General features: G+C 36.1%; 3 protein-coding genes across 16 annotated transcripts; 2 read left to right on the top strand and 1 right to left on the bottom strand.

Annotated features, from left to right (window-relative positions):
• Positions 1-1,530: 1,530 nt before the first annotated feature.
• Positions 1,531-20,493, bottom strand: LOC115987082 (probable protein S-acyltransferase 15). Of its 14 annotated transcripts, none has more exons than XR_004090966.1 (16): positions 20,253-20,493; positions 19,997-20,131; positions 17,329-17,395; positions 17,096-17,186; positions 16,932-16,979; positions 16,732-16,828; positions 16,482-16,565; positions 16,097-16,137; positions 15,945-16,010; positions 15,779-15,838; positions 15,415-15,466; positions 14,298-14,482; positions 9,142-10,812; positions 7,150-7,255; positions 5,285-5,413; positions 1,531-1,713 (listed from the first exon to the last, which is right to left on the bottom strand). XR_004090966.1 is itself a non-coding variant. In XM_031110569.1 (12 exons), the coding sequence occupies exons 1-12, from the start codon at positions 20,416-20,418 to the stop codon at positions 10,808-10,810; spliced, it is 912 nt and encodes a 303-aa protein (XP_030966429.1). In that variant the 5' UTR covers positions 20,419-20,493; the 3' UTR covers positions 10,726-10,807. The 14 variants fall into 14 exon arrangements, 3 of the variants coding, with proteins under 3 accessions (XP_030966429.1, XP_030966420.1, XP_030966445.1); XR_004090964.1 differs by lacking the exon at positions 1,531-1,713 and having other exon boundaries at positions 4,193-5,413; positions 9,142-9,237; positions 10,685-10,812; XR_004090967.1 differs by lacking the exon at positions 5,285-5,413.
• Positions 9,198-10,424, top strand: LOC115987140. The gene is made up of 2 exons (XM_031110616.1): positions 9,198-9,959; positions 10,079-10,424. Exons 1-2 carry the CDS (start codon positions 9,630-9,632, stop codon positions 10,166-10,168), a joined length of 420 nt encoding a protein of 139 aa, XP_030966476.1. The 5' UTR covers positions 9,198-9,629; the 3' UTR covers positions 10,169-10,424.
• On the top strand, positions 12,941-14,291 carry LOC115987130 (18.2 kDa class I heat shock protein-like). Its single transcript, XM_031110606.1, has one exon. The coding sequence runs from the start codon at positions 13,590-13,592 to the stop codon at positions 14,040-14,042; it is 453 nt and encodes a 150-aa protein (XP_030966466.1). The 5' UTR covers positions 12,941-13,589; the 3' UTR covers positions 14,043-14,291.
• Positions 20,494-20,848: the final 355 nt, after the last annotated feature.

The following is a 20,848-nucleotide window of genomic DNA, read 5'->3' on the forward strand; positions in this document are numbered from 1 at the left end:
AATACAGGAAGTGGTGGGTCATGGGTTAGAGGTAAGAGAAGGTATAGTCTGGCTGTGGGGAGAGGGGAAAACCTATTCTAGGGTTCCTGCTCAAGTTCTTTCGGGGGAAATGTCCTGCTGGAATGACATACCACCTAAAAGAAGCAATGATGAGTTGGAACCACTAAGTGCATGCCATGAGAGATAGTAAGAGAGAATACCCACACCACGGCAGATAAAAATGCCACGGTGAGTAAGCAAACAAAATAATTTTTTTTGTCTGGTAATAGGGAGTGGCGCGGCTAACATAGGTAAGTGGTGGTGGCTAGACAGCTGACAAACCAGCGATGGTCGGTAAGGACACCCAGACCAGACAAAGATAATTAAAGGCTAAAATGGTAAAAGCCAGTCATGACAGACAGTATAGCCATGCACAGGAAGGGGGGGACGGTAATAGTAACTAGGAAGAGAGAATCACAACCTTACTAGATAGGTAAGCACTAAGAAAAGAAAAGAGGGGAGAAAGAATTAGAAATAACAAAAGCGGTGTGAAAAGAGAGAATCAATAAGAGAAAACAGAGAGTGTAGAATGACAAGTATACACCAATAGGTTAATCTCTTCTCTCCCTCTAAAGGCATACTTTCTGCCAAAGGCAAAGGATTCTTTCAGGCAAGCCATTCAGGTCCGTTTCCCTCAAAGTGATTAATTTCTACGGCAGGATCTTCTTGAGAGATTATTCACATTGAGAAAAAACGGTTCCCTCCTTGGTCTTGGTCCTGCAACATAACTTGGCATGACGGATTGATCTTTTTCTTTCTTTGATAACTCATTTCTTCCCTATTTACTTCCACCGTCTTTCTTTACAAGGTGTTTCTTATTGTTGTGTTCTTCATCTTTTATTAGGGATCCTTTATTTATTTTGTCCAATGACAAAAGTGCTTTCTTTTATTACTATTATTACATCTGCTTTCCATAACCCTTCCATAGCAGCTTCGTCTGCCATGGGCATGTGACTAAAGTTTTGGCAAACGGGGCATAGTTTGTGCATAAGCCGGACCAAAGCGAGTTACAGTTGGAATGGTCCCAACTCTCTAATCCAAAATATTTGGGCCCTCAGTATAGCAGGAGATAGTCCAACCACAAAATCAAAAAAAGGCCCACCACACAATGTTTATTCCTAACCAATGTAGGACACAAAGTAAAGGTTAAGTGTTTGAAACACACATGCTCCAACATCACAATTATCACAATATCAATTTGTAAGTTTTATTTATAGTAAAATTAAAAATTTTCCTGCATGTTCAATATTTCAAATTTTCAATACCTTATACAATAATATTATTGCTTTGTATCCTGAGATGGGTCGTTACTCAATGTGTACTTTGTGATTAATCATGAGTTTTTACAAATCAAAGCTGTTGAAGAAAAAAGTCTCTGCTGGCACATATTTGATACGAGACCATATCACCTACAATAGCTAAATATGCAATCTTTGCATTGGTCCAATAATAAAATGTAAATTAATTATATAAAAAAAATAACACATTATCTCAGCTAAAAATAAGTAAATAAATAAATAACACATTAGAATCCAACATATCAAACCCAAACAAATCTCACATTCTTCCCTGTACCCAAACAACCTCAAATCTCCATCACCATTGTTGCCAACCTCCACCTTCATTGGTGAAGTCTATAGTCATCCTTGCTTCCACTTTCACAATCATCGTTTGCTGCTTGAGAAAGTAAGGAATGTGTAGATCAAAATCACTAACATCATTTGCTCTAACAATTACCAGAATAGAAAGGGATTGTTGAAGCAAACTTGTGTTTGGTTGTAATCCTTAAGCAAACTTTTTCTTATTATTTATCACATAAGGAAAATCATAATTATTCCTATGATATCCAAATAATCATATCAACAAACAATTTTATTCACAGAAACACACCCTTAAAAGGATTTTTTTTTTTTTTTTTTTGGGATCATTTAGGAGCCTTTAATATGATATTTACATGAAAATTAAAGTTGAGTGGTAAAGCGACTAATATTAGCAAAAATTGTCATTTGAAAAGAATTCAATGATTAGTCAAACAATCAATCAATCTATGTAGACTCAAGTTACTACTATTGTGATGGTTTTGTGATAGAAAATTTATTTGAGATTGTTTTTTTTTAGAGAGAGTTTCAACCTATGACGTCCGCTCTTGATGATAGCTATTTATCATCAGACCAAGACACCAATCAGTTTTTGGTGTAGGTGGGGATTGAACCTCAGATCTCTTATTCAACTATCAGAGATTGTTTGTTGAGTATTAAATTGTGTTATATATATATATATATATATATATATTCAGTTTCTTGCTGAATAGGATTTCTCATATCAGTTCTTGGTGGTAGAGGCTTAAGACTGTCTTGACTATTGCTGTCTTCTTCTTGATCAGCAATTGAGTCTTGCTTGGCTGTGTAACAAGGGGTACTAACCTGTGAGTGGTCTTTTACTCCTTGGAATACTGGACCTAAGTCTCTTCTAGATGTGGGAAAGGGAGCTCGTGTTCCGGACAAACTACACTAGGATGCAGGTCTATCTCTAAGGAGGATAGTTGGCTGCTTAAGGGGTTGGCGTAGATCTACGGATCTAGACCTTTGTTCCTGATACAGATCTACCGAAGATCTAGGCCTGGGTTCATCATATTCTAAGGGTGACCTAAACCTAGATTAGTCAAAGCTTAGTCTAACCGTATCATCGGCTAACTGCTGGACAAAATTTAGATCTGGATTTCTTATTGGGTTTTGGACCTGTAGAGGATAATTTTCATTTTCTATAGTCCAATGTGCTGGGAAAGTGACTTCAGACCATTTCAGGGTTCTGGGTACCTGAACTGTGGATCTAACGTCTAGGGTTTGGATAAGAGTGGTTTCTTCGGCCTTTCTCTTATCTACCGCTTGGATGGACATGTTTGTCCTCATGCACTTATAATACACTCTGTATACAAGAGCAAGCTATCTGGTGCCATGTAACACAAGGGTTCCATGGGTTTTGATGTTGAGTGTGAAGACCTTCAAGATATGAGGGTCATCAAGTGCTACAGTGAGATTAGGAAAACAGTCAAAATGAACTGGTCCGTTACTCAAACTGGATTCAATGGTGCCTAGAAGACTATCATGAAATCTAATAAGACGAGTGTCTCTAAAGGCCATAAGAATTGAGTTGTTCAACCCTTCTCTGATCAATGGTTTTACTCCTACTTGGACAAGTCCTATGTGGAGGAATTTATGATCTTTTTCCCTGTGAGCTTTCATGACTGTAGGGGATAATAAGTAGCATGTTTCATACTCCTTGTTGATGCTGTAGATTTGTTCTATAGTCCTAACATGGTAGTCTGTTCTGAAAGACTTTTTAAAGGACCATGATGATGACTTATAGACCTGGGTTGTGGGAACTTTAGGTATGTTCCAATCTCCTAACTTCTGATCTAGATCTGAAAGCTAGTACGACTCCGAGTTGATTGTTCCATCTTCTTGTGGAATCTCAGGGAGGGAAGTACTGCTAGATCTAATGTTGGTGGATGAGTCACTCCTTCTAAAGATCCTATTTATCATTCTGGATTAAAAGCCTAAGAAATCAATTACAACCTAGACTACCTTTATCTTCCAATTTCTGGATCTAACCTTAGATCTGAAACAGGGTGTGTTCAATAGAGCCTAACACCTTCTATGTCTCTTGTAATCACTTACAGCCACTGGGTTCCTATTCTAGTGTACTTCTACCCCACCGTACGCAAACCCTAACGCTCTCCTAGCTTGACGGGAATTACTGCTTGGCCGCGAGTATTGACACCCTATTAAGAACTTTAATCTTACCGGATTACAAACCGACACAGAACTGGATTGACACTTCTCAGTAGTACACATCTGCAACAAATTTTGGGTAAGAAACAAAGACAGGAAAAAGAAGATAACTGGGAAGTAAAGGATTAGCTCAAACAAGTAATCACAGGATAACAAAATGAATGAACGGGAGGCTCAGCCTACCACCAAAAGAAAGAACAGTAAACACTGACTAAGATGAAGTAGTAGATGAAGAATGCAACATATGGAAGTGGAAGTGCTATCAGAAAATAGATGTAAAACAAAATAATGTTTGTTAGAGATAACATACTTCAAAGTAATGTATAATCACAAAATAATGGATAACTATGGCGGTTGAACCGGCCAACTTGATTAACTTCAAAAATAATTATAGTAACTTACAACATTTACTATCGGCCACAAACTTGGCTCTGATATCAAATGGGGGTAAGTTACAAATAAAGGGTGCCGTTCAGAGGGCACTGGGTGCGGAAGTATAAATAGGTTATAGATGTAGTTCTAGTACAAGTGTAAACTAAGAGAGAAGAGAAGAGAGCCATTCTGGTTTTACAAAGTATTTCTGAGTACAAAGTAAAATTGGAACTCTGAGTTAGTCTAACTGGACCTGCTGAATACTGAAGCAGAGGGTTCCTTTTATAGCTGAAGGAAGTCTTGGATCCATTCAAGAGATTGCGGAAATCATGGAAGGTAAAATGCTTTTACTCTAAGGTGAATCTCTTTTCAACCGAAAGTAAACAGTAACTTCAATGATTCTGTCAAGGCACTGTTGAGTGAACAGTAACTGGTCACTGTTTATGAACAGTGTTTTGTCCCCTTACTTTTCTGAAACAGTAACTCTGCATAGTGTTCTGGACTGTGTAGTGTATAGTAGCTTGTCGGCAACTCTGCTGATATGGGTACTATTCTGAATAGTAACCGGATTTGGCAAAGGTGGTTCTTGAGCTATTCTGGGGTACTAAAGGAGCTGTTCTGGAATATCTAGGAGCTGTTCTGGAAATGCCTTAGTCGCTATCCAAGTTGTAACCATCATAAGGATCTTGGGAATCCTGGAATGGGTCAATTGGAGCACGACTGCATGAGGCTTCTGAAGAGGCAGGAGAGTTCTTTTCTGCTGACTCTAACTGCTGTGATTGGAGGAGCAGCTATTGGGCAAGATCTTTAAGTTCTTTGCTAGATTTTCCTGAAATCTGGACGAAGTCTAGGCTGGACTGTGATCTTGTGCAATGAGCTATTGGTTTCTGTACTGGAAGAGGAAAGTCGTCATGTAACTTGGAGATAATGTCAGTAGGTCTGAATTTATCCCACCATTTCACAAAGAATTCCCTATCGAGTAAATTTCGATTGATAGCATAATTCCACATGTTGATCCAGTGAATCTTGTACTTAATTGTCATGTGTAAGATTGCTGGAAACTGGGAAGAATGACTGTCTACCTGGAATCTGGAGCTAAAATACCTTAGTGCATCCTGTAGAGGTTCTGGGAAGTTCTGTGGAATTGATCCAAACATTTCCCACCATTTGAGGAACCACGAGGGTATTTGTCCTTTGAATTTCCTGTCAAACTGAATGAACCATGAGTGGTCATAGTTCTCATTTTGGAAGAATAAAATATTTTCAAAAGCATCCATATAATCATAATAATAATATATATAGACACACACATATAAGCGTCTTCTACTCCTTAAGAAAGTTGAAAACAATTTTTCGTCCTATTGGATTTATTTATTTATTGACCATTGGAATTGTGATCCATTGACCACATTAACCGAGACATAAAATATTAAAATTAATAAAGAGCTTAACTTCGGTTAGGAGCTGACGCAAAAGCCTTATTTTACATTACCAACAAATAAACGCCACATCATAATTTTAATGAAAAATCAATACACTCTAGCACACACAACCATAATTCAATTAAACCTACAATTCTCAAACACGAATACATGATAGTCTCAGACCTGGAGAACTAAATGCCTAGACCCCAAATCCATCTCCTCCTCTCCTCTTAGCACCGAAGCTCCATCCCGCCACATGCGTTGCTGCCGCACACATCGTTTTTGGAGCTGGCATCGTTGCACTAAACCTCAAGGTTTGCTCTTCTATGATGGGTTATTTTTTGGATATCAATCCGTTCCTATTGGTATGGGTTATTTTTTGGATATCAATCCGTTCATATTGGTATGGGTTTTGTTGATTTGGTATAGATTTTGCTATTTTTTGGTATTTTCATGAGTTTTGATTGGATTCTTAAGTGGTAGGTTCAAACCTTAAAAAAAATCTGATTGTGGTTTTTTTTTCCCAGCTAACCTGGGTTCTTATGATTTTTATTTCTGCTCCAAATCATGATTCTTGTGTGCTTCCTTTTTAATTTATGAAAATTTTTTGAGATTTTTTATGTATTTGGATCCCCAGTATTGCTCTACCCGTTGCTCTTTTGAAAGGATTCATTTAGCATCTGTTTAGAACTAGCTTATTTAGCTAAAACTGAAAACTTTTTATTGAAAGTGTAAAAAAAAAAAAAAAAAAAAAACTAGTTGTATAGTACAATGAGACCCATAAATAGTACTAAAAAGTGTAATAAGACCCATGAATAATACCAAAAAGAAACTACAAAATCAAATAAGCTGAAAGTTTTCATCACTTCCCAAACAATCTCTTAGTTTGTTGAATTGTTCTTTATGTGAATACTTACATACACATCATTCATATTCCTATAATATATACCAAAAGCTCATGAGAAATTTTTTTTAATTCTTATATGTTTATAAAATGTGAGATATGGTCTCAATTTAAGTAAAAAAGGCTCCATTCCAGGTAATAAAGATATGGTCTCAATTTATCTCCAAAACAAAAAAAAAAAAAAAAAAAAAAAAAAAAAAAAAAAAGAGGATATGGTCTCAATTTTAGTAAAAAGATAAGGTCTCAATGTATACATTTGGTGTGTTGGTCACTTCACAGGTATAAGTATTTGTGAGGTATAGAGAGAAAGAGATAGAATTCAAGTTTTTAAGAGAGAGTTTCACACATATATAAACTTAGGGTATGTTTAAGAATCACTTATTTTGTTAAAATAAAAATTTTTTTACTAAAAATATGGTGGATAAAATTAAAAGTTAATTAAAATAATAAATTGTATTTCAAATGTAATTGGGCCCACTCCCAACCCATCATTGCACCCAAGCCAATACTTTATCTAAAGCCCAACTGGCCCCACAACAACCCATCGTACGCAAATAATTTATAGCCTACGAACCTTTCAAAAAAAAAAATTTATAGCCTAGTAGAGCTATCGACAAACCTCAACGTAGGACTTTGCAGAAGAGTAGCACAGCTGATGCAACGTAGCTAGGCACGTAGGAACTATAAAGTATAACCCTATCCATTGCTGCAGCATCACGTGCTATCTGAAAAGCTCAATCAAGTTATTCCATGACGAAGGGAGTAATTGAAGGTAAACAAAAAGTGTCACAATTTTTTTCATAATTAGGGGTATATTTGGATTAGTTTATTTTGTTAAAATTAAAAATTTGTGATTAAAAGTATTATAGATAAAAGTAAAAATTAACTGAAATAGTATAATGATATTTATAAATAGTACAAAAAAGTATCATAGGACCATGAATAACCATGAATAATCTCAAAAATAAGTTCACACTTTTTTAATTTGAAACCAAACGCACACTTATAATCTGTTTAGATTAAGGAGAAGAGAGGGGGAGTAAAGTAAATTTAGTACAAAATTAGTTTATTTTTAACAAATTCTACTCTACTCCACTCCACTCTCCCTCCTTCTCCTTCCATCCAGACAGGTCATTAGTAAAAGTGGAAGTCAAATAATAAGTTCACACTTTCTCCTGCTTACAATTCACTACATAACGATTTATAATAAAAGTTGTGAGATTTTTTGTGTTTTCATTTTAATGGTAGTAAATTTCCATTTACCACCCAAAAAAAAAAAAAAAAAAACCTTATTGCTCAAATCTTGTGGAGAAAGATTAACATTAGTCCAATAAAAATGTAAAGATATATATATATATATATATATATATATATATTCCATCTATTCAAATTTGTTTGTCCAATTTCAAAAACCCAACTTTTTAAAGGAATATTATCTATTCTCTTGTCTATGGTATAAAAAGTGTAAGTTTCTAAAACTACTCTTAAATAAATTTATCAAAAAATTGAAATACTAAATCTAAACTGGTTTTAGAAATAAAGTATGAGTATTATAGAAGTATTAATAAATTAATGGTTTTTAATTTTATAAACATTACAATATTTTAAAACATCCCAAAATAAAATAAAAGACAAACAAATTAGGACTAAGAGAATATATCTTCTTTTTTTTAACTATTTTGTAAGGCTTGATTGGTTGACGTAAGAAACATAATTATTGTAATGAGTGTGTGTTTGGCAAAAATTAAAAAGTCAATTTATTTTACTTTTCAGCTTATTTTTGCTATTATTTATGTGTCTCACTGTACTTTTTGGTACTATTCATAAGTCTCACTATACTATTTCAGTTAACTTTTACTTTTATCTACCGTACTTTCAGTAAAAAGTTTTCAATTTCAACAAAATAAGCGGATCTCAACCAAACCCCAAGCCTATAAAACAAACATTGAAATTAATACAATATTGTTGTTAAATTTTATTTATTTATTAAAGTGTAGAGCTTAATGTGTTTTTATATATAAAAAATAGGACAATTGAATTGATCTTTTGACCCAAAAAACCAAAAGACTTTTGAAGTAACAAATTAACATGCAAAATTGAATGAAAGTATCGCAATTTTATTAAAATAACTTTATTTAAAAAAAAAAAAAAAAACCAAATAGTTTGAATAAAAACGTGTGGTTTAATATTTTTCTTTGAAAAGTGGTTGGATAAGGATTTTCATGGTTCAAGCGATTATTTTGCAAATTCATAATATCTTTCATATCAACTCAGAATCTTATACAATTCATCGATTTGACAGTCTAATTTTTGGTTTGATATGGTTCTGAAAAATTTTTCTTGGAATTCTTTAGAAAAATTATCAAATGTTTGGTATTTTTGTTAAAACAGTTTTAAAGCTCTTAATGCCTTTTCGCACTATCAAATACACCCTTTTTTTTTGAGACGACCCTAAGATCATTTATGATTGGAGCTATATTATTTTTACGTAAATCCTATTAATTAATAACATCACTATTATTATGTATTAAACCCGTCACAGGGTGTTAATAGTGGTCAAAAAAAGTTCTGAAATATTGAACCAAGACATTAAGCGCGGGTGAAATCTCACCGTAATCAATAGTCTTACACTCTTAAATCTCTTTTCTCCGCATCTATATATCCTCCATCCATATGCGCTCCTAACTAGGCCATAGAGACCAGGACGCTGAGGTAAAAAAGAAAGAAAAAGAAAACCCATAATCAACAAGATGTACGCATCAGAACCCAATACCAATACCAAGAGCAGCAAAACTATAACCTTGAACCTTCTTGTAGACAACAGCTCTAACAAGGTGGTGCATGCAGAAGCCAGGAAGGAATTTGTGGACTTCTCTTTGGACTTCTACAGATACCTCTTGGTTCCATAATGGAACTTCTTTGGAATCATGGCATGGCTTCAGGGTCAGGGTCTTTGAGTAAAGTCTATGAGAGTATCCAAAACCTTGACCCTTGCTATGTTCAACCAAACCTAACCAAGGATTCTCTCTTGAGGCCTAACCCAGCCTTCTCATCAGCCACTTATACCAGTTGTTGCTGAACTTTGTACCACCAAACCAAATGACCAGCACTGAAGCACAAAAAACATCTAATTGTGTATTTGGTTCAACCTCTTCCTACTTTACCTCTCCACCTCCACCCTGTTCTGCTTTCTCAAGATCACAAGATACGGTTGGGCGAAGCCCGTATTCATTTGGTTACTCTCAGGAAAAAGTGGTGGCTCAACACAAGGATACAGGGTATGTTAGAGGTGCGGTGGTATATATGGTGATGGATGATCTAATGGTGAAACCCATGTCAACCATTTCTAGCATTTCGCTTCTAAACGATTTAAACATCAAAGATATTAGTTCCCTCCAGGAGAAGGAGGTTGAGGTTGACATGAAGAAGGTTTTATCAAAGAGCCTTTCTTGCTTTCTTTTACATGATACTAGTCAAAATGTTGTTTAAATTTTATTTTCAACTGCTTATATATGTGATTGATCTGGTTTGAATGTGTTCGAACTCAGGGCTTGGAGCTGGTAAGGGCTTCATTTGACTCTACCACAGTTCTTACAGATGTTTTCCTTGGGAATAAGGTACTTGAGGAGTTGCCTTAGCAGCCAAATCTAACATGACTAGGAGATTCTCCAACGGTTCATTTTGATTTTCAGAAATCAAGGGAGAATTGCTAAGCTATGTAGATATGTAAATTATGGGTTTTGAGTAACGTGGGTTGTTTTTTTGTGTTAAAAATGGTAGAAGTGCTGGGCTATGTATGTGCTTTATGGGGTTTTAGCTAAAACCTATTTCATTTGTGTTTCATGACCATCTTAATTGATGATTTGTTTCTACTCTGGAAAGTTCTATTCTAATCGTTTAGGTTTCTTTTTTCTTCTTCGGCAAAAATATGAGAGTTAGACCTCATCCAGCAAAAGATTATTTGGAGCAACTTATTTTACTATTTAGCTTATTTTTGTAACTATTTATAGGTCCTATTACACTTTTTAATACTATTCATGCGTCTCGTTATATTATTTCAGCTAATTTTTTAAAGTTTTCAGTTTTAACAAAATAAACGGAAATTAAACAAACTGAGACTCAGGTTAAACTATAACTGAACAGTCTGAACCCACCTGATGGAGTGTCTGAGGTCCCTCCGTTTCCCATCTAAGCCGCTCGGACATTGGTTACTCAATAGGTAGGTGCTGGATCATGCTCAAGTAGGATGTTCCACGGATTGGTCTCCTTCCCTTTGTTTAGTCTAGAAAAGAAGTCATTGTTAGTATCTGGTAGATTTTCTGGCACGCCTCACAGCACACTGGAATACCAGTTGCGTGACTTTCTCTATTCAAGTATTTTACAACGCATGTTTGATAAAGGAATTACCTGTCTTTGATGTAGAGTTCACCTTGAACTAATTATGCGTCACTCAGTAAGTTGTCTGAACGCATGTGTTTTAAGCTTTCAGCCTTTTAAGTAGTGTTTATTAAATAATAGTTTGCAACAATGAAAACCGCTAGCAATTGCGTCTCTTGCTGAATAAGATGGCGGTAGATTGTTACAGAAATGGTTAGTGATCAATTATTTCACTTTGTGAATCCACTAGGGGAGACATGATGACTGATTAGAGAACCTTTATGAAAGCACCATAACATTTATTCTTTTTATTCATTCTCATCCCACTTTATTTCAATGTGTAATTGATCATTGTTCAAAGCTATCTTATGTCTTTGGTTTTTCCTCAAGAACTCCTTCGCTTTATAAAGATGTTGCTAATTCCTAGCCTCTCAAGTCTTTAGTGGTCCTCAAACTAATGAGTTTGACCCATTTTCTACAGACATATGGGATCCATTTGATGGATTCTTCACCTCCAGCATTAATGTCCACATCCCTGCCTCAGCAGGAGACACCTCTGCTTTTGCCACCTTTCAAAAAGACTATAAGGGTAGCTAGAGGAAAAAGTAGGAGGAAATGAAGTTGAGGTGGAAGAAGGCAGAATTCTCCAAGAAGTGGAGAGATAGCAAAGAACATCATGGGCAGAATAGCAAGTGGAAATACTTCGAAATGAGCGGTGGGAATTTCCTTCGTAGGTTCAGGTTGCCATGAAAATGCATGGATAAAGTTAAGGCTAGAATGGAAAATGGAGCAATCACTGTAATTCTGTGACTGTTCCTAAGGAGGAGGATAAGAAGAAGCCTAAGGTCAAGGCCTTTGAGATCTTTGGCTAAGCAGGATGTCCTCCAACCTTGGAAATAGTGTTTGAACTTTGAAGTTAATCTATGAGGAAGAAGCTTGGTTTGTATGTGCGTCTATGTGTTTGTAAAATGCTTGAAAATGAAAGACTTAACTAATTGTTTATTAAATAATTGGGTGTCATTTGAGACTTGGTCATATAAATCTCAGGTTTATATCCAACTCCTGCATCTAGTTAATATTTTGGGAATTACTCATACTTTCACAAGAACAGATACCCGTCTTTGCTTAGCAAAAAACCATAGATAGATAGCCTTGATTTTGCCAATTTAGAGGTGACTTGTACGTTTTGTAGGATAGGTTCTCATGCCAGCCTCTCAATCTGCAAGGGTTTTCAAAGGAACCATACCAGTTGGAACTTAATAAAACTAAGCAGTTTGCAATGATACTATGATAGAATCCTAAAGGAATGAAATAGGTGCCAAATGTAGAGAAAACTAGATGCGGTCAAACTTATTATGCAGATTATGGTAAAATCCATGAATATTCACTAGTTGGTACAGCTAACATGCATATTACCCCAAGTGGCAAGTGAGTTCAAGTATGGCAAACTTGTTTTTGGGATAAAAAGAATGAAAGTTTAATTGTATTGTACAGAATACCAGATAGAATCTCTTATTATATAACAGAGCTACCTACTTCATCTCAGGCATTTATTCCACCCATCTGAAACATCCAATTCTGTAATTGGCCAAAATCGAATAATCAAGCTCAAATGCTGGACGAATTTATTCAGGTTCATTTATCACATACTTTGCACCTGTTAAATCAACCTATATATTGTCAATCTGGTTCCCTTTTCACTTCTTCTTCCCTTTTTTTTTTTTTTTTTTTTTTTTTTTTAATTATTAAGAAGTTGCAAGCCCCATAATATAGCTGTGAGGTCAAGAAAGAACTGAAGGATTGATGATGCAAATTCCAACTGGGGATTGCTCTGGCAAGCTCTTATAAATGAGCCTCACCTCAAAAGGTCAAAGTTTGGCTGAGAGGTTCACAAATCCCTTGGCAGGCCCAGGACATACTATTACAATTTATTGGACTTGGCTAATATAATATAGTCCAATAGGGCTACTGCTTGTATTCCGAGATGGGTTGTTGCTCAACATGTACTTCGTGCTGGCGCATGAGCATTTAAGAATTGAGGCTGTAAAAAGAAAAGGTCTCTAATTGCACAAGTTTGGCTTTAATTTGATACACATATAAACACAAGCTCCCTATTCAAATATAAATGCGTCTATAATGTGGAATTTTAACATTTTGTTTTAGCTTTAATATAGTTCCTGAGCTCCAACAGTACTTATGTTTCAACTTTCAAGAATAACCAAACTTGCTGTTCAAGTGATAACCAAATGATAATGGTATCTTTTATGGTGTTTTATGTTTGTAGTTCAAACTCACCTCAGCCTCCCTCCTATCTACTTATTTTAAAAAGTAAAACCAAACTTTATCCAGATTAGTGTAGTTATAGTCTTAAAACCTAATGGTAGAAAGGAACAACAGAGACTCTTGGTAGTTGAACCCTTTTAAAAAGATAGATGAGGGTGAAAGTATAGGAAGATTACAGAAGAGGATAGACATACATAATTAAAGAAGGGCCATGAAAGTGCCAGAAATCTCTTTACTTTTCTACTATTATTTTATAGGTAAGGAACTAGAATCCTCCTCTTGTCATTATATATATGGTGTACCCTCCCCATCTTTTTTATCTTGGAATTGATCAAAGCTTTATTTTGGTTCTAGTGCATTTATTTTCGTCACTGAGTTTTGTTTTTTGAGTATTCAAAAATGTCTCTCATTCCTAGCCTCTTTGGTGGCCGAAGAACCAACATTTTCGATCCAATTTCTCTAGACATATGGGATCCCTTTGATGGTGTCTTCACCTCTGCACGTGAAACCTCCACATTTATCAACACAAGGATTGATTGGAAGGAGACCCCAGAAGCTCATATTTTCAAAGCTGACCTTCCTGGACTTAAGAAAGAAGAAGTGAAAGTAGAGGTGGAAGAAGGCAGAATTCTCCAAATTAGTGGAGAGAGAAGCAAAGAGCAGGAGGACAAGAATGACAAGTGGCACTGTATCGAGAGGAGCATCGGGAAGTTCCTCCGCAAGTTCAGGTTGCCAAAGAATGCGAAGATGGATCAGGTTAAGGCCAGTATGGAGAATGGAGTGCTTACTGTAACTGTTCCTAAGGAGGAGGATAAGAAACCTGAGGTCAAGAACATTGAGATCTCTGGCTAAGCTAAATGGCCAATGACGTTTTACCATATCTGGCTTGTGTTTATTATCCATCAAATAAATGTAATTCAAGCTGTTTGTGTGTGAGAGAAGTTGGTGTGTTTGTAATTTCTGTGAGAGAGTACACAGCTCTCTTAGTTCTTTTCCAATGATGAGTGTTTATTTATAATTCAGGTTTTTCGTGATCTCTTGAATTTGGGTTAGGCAGTCATCATGTAGTACATAGCATATACAGAACCTCGATAGACAAATCCATACCTTATAGATTGCAATGTAGTCATGCCAAAACCATGTCCATACTGGTAAACTGATTGCCTCCACAAACACTAGAATAAGCTAAATTGACTAGTCCAAGAGGGCCACTCTACTAGAAGCTTCCACATTTAGTTGAACAATATGGGGATCCCAACTGGCATGAGCATTGGGTCTAACATGTAAGGGTCCTGCATGCATGCCTCAAAATATCCATGTCAAGCTACATGAAACATATTTCTTTATCATGGAAATGGTCTTAATAAAGCTTTAGCCTCAGCCTCCATGGTGAGTACATTCATGCCATGGTCTCAGAAATATGCCCCCACTTCCTAAAGAAGAAACTTCCCTGAAGATGGGAGCCTTTAACAAGCATCTTGTCCTGCAAGATTTTGGTTCCCTTTCTAATGTTCTAGTGGATCTTTGGATGTTTTGAGTCCTAATAGAACCCAACCCTTACTGGTTGTCTGAATCAGAAACAGAACTAAAACGGAGTACTTTGTTCTTGTCATCCTAACTATAATAACTTAAAATATCATGAAAATTTTTCATTCTCAGGTGCAAAAAAAGCATATTCAGGATTAGCAACATGAATTTCTCATGCTATTTTATTCAATAAAATACTAATCACAGATATACATATATACACACATTTAAGGCCATGAGGTTACATGAGCCAATAACCCTTCTTCCATTAAGGGGACACTGGGACAGTCTAATATGTAAAGAAGAAGAAGAAGCTTCTCAGACTGCTGCCAGTACATGTTCTACTTGAAATTTCATAGAGGTACTTATCCAATCCACACTTCCCAAAGATTCATTCTCTCACCCCCCCAAATCTCAAAATCTCATGCACTGAATCAAAGATGCTCTTCACAACTCAAGATATGCCATTAAGAGCAATGCAAAGAAGCAAGACAACCCAGCAGGCTTGCAGATTGTACTTTTCTCCTATAGCTAGAAGCCTAGAAATTCCTTCACATTTTGTAGAATACCCTTATCATATGGATTTTTAAATCTCATCTCATTAAAGCTTTGCCCTAGAAAGATTAAAAATTGGATATTATTCCACTTATCAATGGTTATGGAAATTTAGAAGAATAGTGCGTTGAAATATATTTACCTTGTTGAGAATGAACAACATCTTGGAACTCTGGATACTTCTTCCAGTTTATCTGAGAAAACACACACACACACACACAAATCACCTATTTTGCAGATTGGACAAAGGGAAGATTCATGCATTTTCATTTTTCCTTTTTTTATTTTGGGGTGGGGGGGGGGGGGGGGTGGAGGGAGTGAGAGAAATCCCTTCACTCTAATTAACCATAAATTATTCAGCAAGGTTAAGTACTTAAATAAGATGTGATCATTGCCTTATAGCTTGACACAGTCCTGGAGCAAAACGCCAAATCATCTCTCTCTCTCTCTCAGACACACACACACACATCCATCATCTTCCTTTTTTCCTGTTATTAGGAACTTACCCATTCATCTGTTCTGATGTTGAAACATATACAATATATATGCCACGTCATAAACACTGCCTACACACATGCAAGTAGATGCTATTATATGTCTAAAAAAATTCCTTCTCATTACCACATTCAGAAGACAGCAAATTTTAAAAATATAGGTAATAATAAAACAAACCTGCCATAGCAATTGGAAAATGGAGAACAGCATTGTGCTAATGGCCAGATTTCCAGACAGACTAGTCTACACAAATTAGCATAAAATAAAATAAAGAATGAATGAACATTGAGTTGATTGGGTAATAACAAAGTAACACTTCAATGACCCACCTCCAATCTGGTTTTATCTACAATCTGGGATTTTGCGGCAACTGAAAAACAGTACACAAGGGCAAAAATGTAACACCAAAAAGCTTTCCCAAAGGAAAGAGATGAAACAAGAAAAATAATTTAAAAAATGACTCTAATTATGATCCATATTATGGAATTAGTCTTGCGCAGGCTGCTGATTATAATAACCATTCATGTTTTAGAAGGTCAAGAGTCACATAGGCTCGAGTTAATTGGATTGAGATGTGCTCTTTTAGGGGGATCCCAATGCCAAAAGTACTATCTAAAATGTGAGATTATCATAGCTATATAGTATAGCACATGTTGAGACATTCATGTGTCCTATGACGCAAACATTATCAGGCATTGGCAAGCGTGGGCTTACATTGGGACGAACATGCTACGTAAGAAGCTTCAGTAGAAAGAAATCCAACTAAAAGAACCATGAAGAGGACATGATTGTTTTGGCCTGCATGGAAACCATATGAACATCACTATCTACCCTGGTATTCAGTCACATTGTGTGCAAAATCACGAAGTAGAGGGATAACTCACACAGAATAACACCATAAGAGGATTCAAAGAATTTTATAGTTAATTTAACAAGGAAAAACTGTTAGACATATATCAGTTACCTATGCAGTTCCCAAAAGCAGGACAGTGGTGATCGAATCCCTTTATGTATCCCTTGCAGATTCTGCAATATCTTACCCTCCTGCCCAAAACAGAACCCTGCAAATGAAACCATTATTGGAGACAAATGCAGAGAAACAACAAAGAAAGAATCAATTGGAAAGTTTTTTATTAAAAAGAAAATTGAGAAAAATAGTATTACTTCAGTTGGGTATTCATGACATAAGACACTTGCCGATGGCTCCAGTATCTGCACAGGTGAATATATAGAAGGTCATTATATGTACCACTTTAAATTATCAAGTATATGTGTGTGTGTGCATGTGCCACTTTATAACATTAATTAGCTTAATACAATTTCCCAACCCGATTATGAGCTTCAACTTCAGCAACTGAACTTTCAACAAGTTCATCTGAAGACCCATATGTTACCAAACCAGGATTGCTTGAAATGATACTGCCATTAGAAACAATGCCTGTTAGAGCAACAAGTATATAACCAACCAAACATGGTATAACAAACTTCAAATCTTTTTTGCTTTTTATGAGAAGATTAATTAGGTGAAGCTTGAAAGTGACAGTATAAATTAAAAACCAACCTACACAGCCCAATGATGAGCATGGTGATTGCTCCGTTAAATGCAATATCCATTAGACATAATACAGCTGCAAGGCAGGCAAAATTTGGTCACTGTGAGCTAACAAACAAATTCAGCTATCAATTCTTAAAACATTAACCAAAAAAAAAAAAAAAAAAAACAAACAAACAAACAAACCAGCTTCATTGCAGATTACAAGCTTTTTGTTTCATAATAAGATATATCTAGTTAATAGACCCATGAGCATAATTACTACAGCAAGTGTGGAGTGTGGCAAGCAAGGTTTCTAGTCCAGAACAGTGAGACGTCACGAAGCAGGAAGCACATATGCTGTGTGGTATAAAATGAAAGCAGCATCTGAATAAAATCTAAAATCCATTCAAAAAAATGATAGCCAAAACACCAAGGAAAGTCATATTGTACACCTTGTTGGTTGCACAAACACTAGTCCAGGCATCTCTTTTGCCTTTCTCTTTCTTTCTTTTTTTATTTATTTTTTATTTAGGCCCGGGGTGGGGGGAGGAGTGCTAAGCATCCTCAACAGTCAAACAAGTTATAGCAAAAACCAATTTACAACACACAGAACCAAACAATCTCAAAACGCTTAAAAAGATGTACTTGCCAATTCATTACTTCCAACATATTGAAAAAAAGAACACACAAAAATTGTACTATAATCACATTTCCTATACACAAACATGCACACAGCTCATAATATAATTAAATTTGCTACACACTGGATGCACATACATACACCCAACTCGTACGATGATCAAATTTTCTACACAAATCATACTATAATCATCACATTTGCTATACACAAACATGCACACAGGTCATAATATAATTAAATTTGCTACACACTGGATGTATGCACACACACCCAACTCGTACCATGATCAAATTTGCTACACAGAGACACAAACCTCAGTGTCAAACGACATATTTGGTTCAGTCTCTTCACATCTTTTTTATTGGACTCATTGTCAACTTGGCAGCAACCAACATTACCCTTCCATCATAGTGAGCAAATTGCCTCGGCCGCATTTGACCTCATCCATTTGAATGTATTGGGATCATTGCCTGTTCTATTTCCACCAGATCTTTTGTCATTTTTCTTAATGAATTTTCTCATCACACATGGAAAAATTTTATGAAAAGTTGTTCGGAGTTACTTGACACTTATCCTGACTTTGCCACAATGATTAAAACTCAATTCTCAAAACACACCAAAAAAGTTATTATCATGCAAAGCCCTTAAACAACATGCCTTTCTTAGTACCATAAAACAATATGGCACCATTTATTAATCCTCATATCTTGGAACCTTACAACAGGTCAAGCCAAATGTAAACTCTAACACATCCTGAATACTGTTTGACCTCTCATCCTTTCTACATCAATCCCTACACCCATTGCAGAGAAGCAACACTCAGTGTTGTTTACACCATTAACAGGTTGCCTTCCCCAATTATTCATAATCATGTTCCCTGTGAAAAGGTTATTTGGAGTCTCTCCTAACTTCAATCAACTTAGGGTCATTGCTTGTGTCTGCTTCATCCTTTTATAGTCCTATGAACACACCAAACTCCAACCACGCTCTAGACCTTATTGCATTCTTAGATATGGTATTGAACATAAACGTTACAAGTGTTATGATCCAATTTCCGAGCATCTTATGATGTCTCATCATGTTGTCTTTTGGGAATACAAAATGTTTCATGTCCTTCCAAATTTTTCCATCTCTTCTTCTCCCTCTCATACTTTTTCCTTTTAGCCTCATCTTAACCTTTTTCCTGATCATAAGTTTGCGGTCACACCTTCAACCATACCCTCTCCCGCCTTAGCAGAGTCTCACACTCCAACCAATACTTTTGATCCCACTCCAGTCAAGTCCCCATTTTCTGACCCCACTAAGGATACTGATCGTACTCCACTAGGAAAACAGTACTACCACCTCATCTTCATGAGTATCATTACTATCAGCCTATCACCCATCCTGATATTGTGTATGATTTTCACCGAGTACGTCAATTCATGACATCTCCGCAATCTACTCACTTTGCAGCAGTTCTTCGCATTCTTTGCTATCTCAAAGGCACCCTGTACTGTGGTCGCCAGTCCTCTTCACAATCATCCCTTCAGCTTTGAGCCTTTGCTAATATTGACTGGTTTGGAGACCCTATTGATCACCACTCCACCATAGGTTTTTCCTCCATACTTGATGATTCCCCCACTTCATGGCATAGCAAGAAATAAACTATAGTTGCTCATTTTAGCACCAAGGTGGCAAGGTTGAGTATCAAGCCTTGGCTGACACCACTCCTAAGCCTCTTGCAATGATAGTACTTGTGTTATCCTTATGCCCCAAAGCACAATTGGACCCATTGTACATACTGTACTCTACAATTGTACTGTGTACTACTATACTTCTGTACTTGTACACTACTAGTTCTACTATAGACCTCCTATATTGGTCAGAACATATTATATACTTTCAGTTTCAACATTGCTATACACAAAAACAACAATCTCGTACAATAATTAAATTTGCTTTTAAAAAATTATAGTAACATTCAATCATGTTAAGAAATTTTAAACGGAAGTGAGAACTCATCAGAGCATGAATAACAGAATTCTTGATAGTATTAAAAAAAAAAAAACGCACCTGGTCTAAGAACAGCTAAATAAACAGCCCAAATGAAGAGTATATTGAAGAAAACAAAAGCCGAAGCTGACCCAGAAACTCCAAGAAGCCTTTTACTACATCTCCCCAAACCCACAACCACTAACAACACCAGAGCTACAAAACCACAGAAACCACCCAAAGTTTCAAAACCAATCAACTTCATACACACACATATATATATATATATATATATATATATGTAAAAGATAGAGATAGAGAGAGAGAGAGAGAGGACCTGAGAGAATGAGTTGGATGATAAGTGGGGAAGCAGAGAAGAAGCGAGGGACCAAAGAGAGAGCAAATTGAGAAAGCAAGACACTGATACATGACACTGTACACCGACCAATCAGCTTCCACCACTCCAACGGCTTTCTCTGATCATGTGATTTAATTTGTGCCATTTTCTTACTTCAAACTGTAACTCATTCCGACGAAGAAAGGTTACAAGAATACTGTACGGATGTGACTTGTGAGGCTCTGAACTATAAGAAGTCAATTTAGTCGGTGTCTTGTAACTTGTTATCACCTTACAAAGTTGGACCCGAACTCACTAATTCAGCCCGATCAAAAGAAAAAGATTGGATCAAAAGATTCAAAACCCATAAATGATCAATAGATTATAGATGACTTGAAAGCCCATAGAGATAGATGGCCCATTAGAGCCACCATAGCCATTATTGGGCTCCACATGCTCTTGAACTTTCGCCTTTTTTTCGTGTAAAAGCGGTCTGGTTGAGTTTATAGTTTTTAAAAATAAAAATAAAAATTTAATAGAAAATGTCCTTTTGCACTTATTTCAATAGATTTTGGGCCGGTGGATCAAATCATGAC

This window comes from Quercus lobata, chromosome 1, assembly GCF_001633185.2.
Source record: "Quercus lobata isolate SW786 chromosome 1, ValleyOak3.0 Primary Assembly, whole genome shotgun sequence".
In the NCBI taxonomy this organism is placed as follows: Eukaryota; Viridiplantae; Streptophyta; class Magnoliopsida; order Fagales; family Fagaceae; genus Quercus; species Quercus lobata.